General features: G+C 36.2%; 1 protein-coding gene across 1 annotated transcript in view; it reads right to left on the minus strand.

The window, feature by feature from the left end:
• The window catches only part of LOC106880013 (uncharacterized), a 30,206-nt gene that overhangs the window by 7,341 nt on the left and 21,177 nt on the right, over positions 1–1,688 (minus strand). Inside the window, exon 7 of the mRNA XM_052978057.1 lies at positions 123–199. Coding sequence (XP_052834017.1) covers positions 123–199 — 77 coding nt within the window. The remainder of the gene's footprint in view (positions 1–122; positions 200–1,688) is intronic.

Consider the following 1,688-nt stretch of genomic DNA (forward strand, 5'->3'; position numbering starts at 1 on the left):
TGTGTGTGTGTGTGTGTGTGTGTGTGTGTGTGTGTGTGTGTGTGTGTGTGTGTGTGTGTTTATATGTGCAGAAAGAAAGAAAGAGAAAGAAAGGAAAAGAGAGAGAACAAATATCTACTCACAGCTCTTGATATGCTCTCCACAGAGATTTTATATTCTTTGAAGTTTTTAAAAGTCAAATGGAAAAAATTGGTCCAGTCTATGAAATGATAAAGAAGATAATCATTGCCTCTATAAATGAGGCACACATCAAAGATTCGCACAAACCCACATACGTAGATAAATATACACTCAACATAATCACATATACACTCAAAAATACATACAAAAAGAACCATATCGCTCTCACTATCTCTCTGTATACATACATACATACATACAGACAGACAGACATAATACATACATACATATACATACATATATATGTGCGGAGTGTGTATAATTAATGAGGGAAACTGAAATTGGAGTTCTTCGAAAGTATTTTTATCGGCAGATAACTTGGAAACGTGCCTGCCGAATGTTCTTAAGTAGTTGTTCAATGACTGCTGGAAGATGGTTGGAGCCTATGTCGATATACGAGGCTTCCTCATTTGGTTTGTGATGGGGTTTAAATTTGGTTGTAATAAGGTTCATGTTAATATCTAGGAAGTTGACTTCTTTAAGGTTGGTACTAACTGTGGTCCTTAAATAAAATTGGCGTAATATTTTGCATAAGGTTTTCCTTATCCTATCCATATTGTGTCCGTTTTTATTGTCTACCACTTCCAGGCCATTGTCCCTATATAAACCTATGTTGATTTCTTTTCCAAGGATATTTAGGATATAGAGGCCTAAAATGTCAGCCATCTCTACACCATTATAGCTCCCTATTGCCATTTCAAATAGATCGTCCTTATTCTTTTTTACCCGGTAGGAATTATCATGAAAATGTAATGACACCCTTGCGTTCATAATTATATCTACATCAGTGTTTATTATGGTAATATATGCCTTACTATATTCAAGTGCCTTTTGACGAAAGCTGTAGGAGATCAAAGGATAAAACTCTACGAGTGGTAAAACTCATTTGACATCGGCTTCAGCCACCCACCAGTAGTCATTAAACAACATTAGCAGGCGCGTCTCCAATTTATCCTCCGATAAAGATACTTTTGAAAAACTCATTGCTAAAATCAGAAAATAGAGAACACACTAAAATACTAAATATCATACAATCAACAGACAACATCCTAAATATTGGGGACGAAACCTTTTCTCCCTGCATACACAAGCAACATCTCAGACTTGGACACTTCAAAGAGGAACCACCACCCGCGCCGCTAAGACAACAAGGATAGTTTCTTTTCCTGAACATGAAAATTGAATAAATACAACGCAAGAACCCCACAGCTAGAAGAAACATGTCCATATGACGAACTACCTCAGGACACAAACATACTTACATCACATTTACCTAGAATGCAATATAATGTAAACAAATTTAACCTCCTACAAAAGTCAAATCTAAGGGAGATAACCACTCAAAATGTGTCATCCAAGAGTAGCGCCCCTTGATTTATTATTTATTATTTTCCTTACGAGATTTTCTGCGAATTCACGGGAGTTTGTGTTTTCATCCGAATTGGAGATGAGCACCATTCCTCCATGTGATCAACGTGAAAAATTGTTAAAGTAATAAGATGTTGTCC

The sequence above is a fragment of the Octopus bimaculoides genome, chromosome 30 (assembly GCF_001194135.2).
Source record: "Octopus bimaculoides isolate UCB-OBI-ISO-001 chromosome 30, ASM119413v2, whole genome shotgun sequence".
NCBI lineage: Eukaryota > Metazoa > Mollusca > Cephalopoda > Octopoda > Octopodidae > Octopus > Octopus bimaculoides.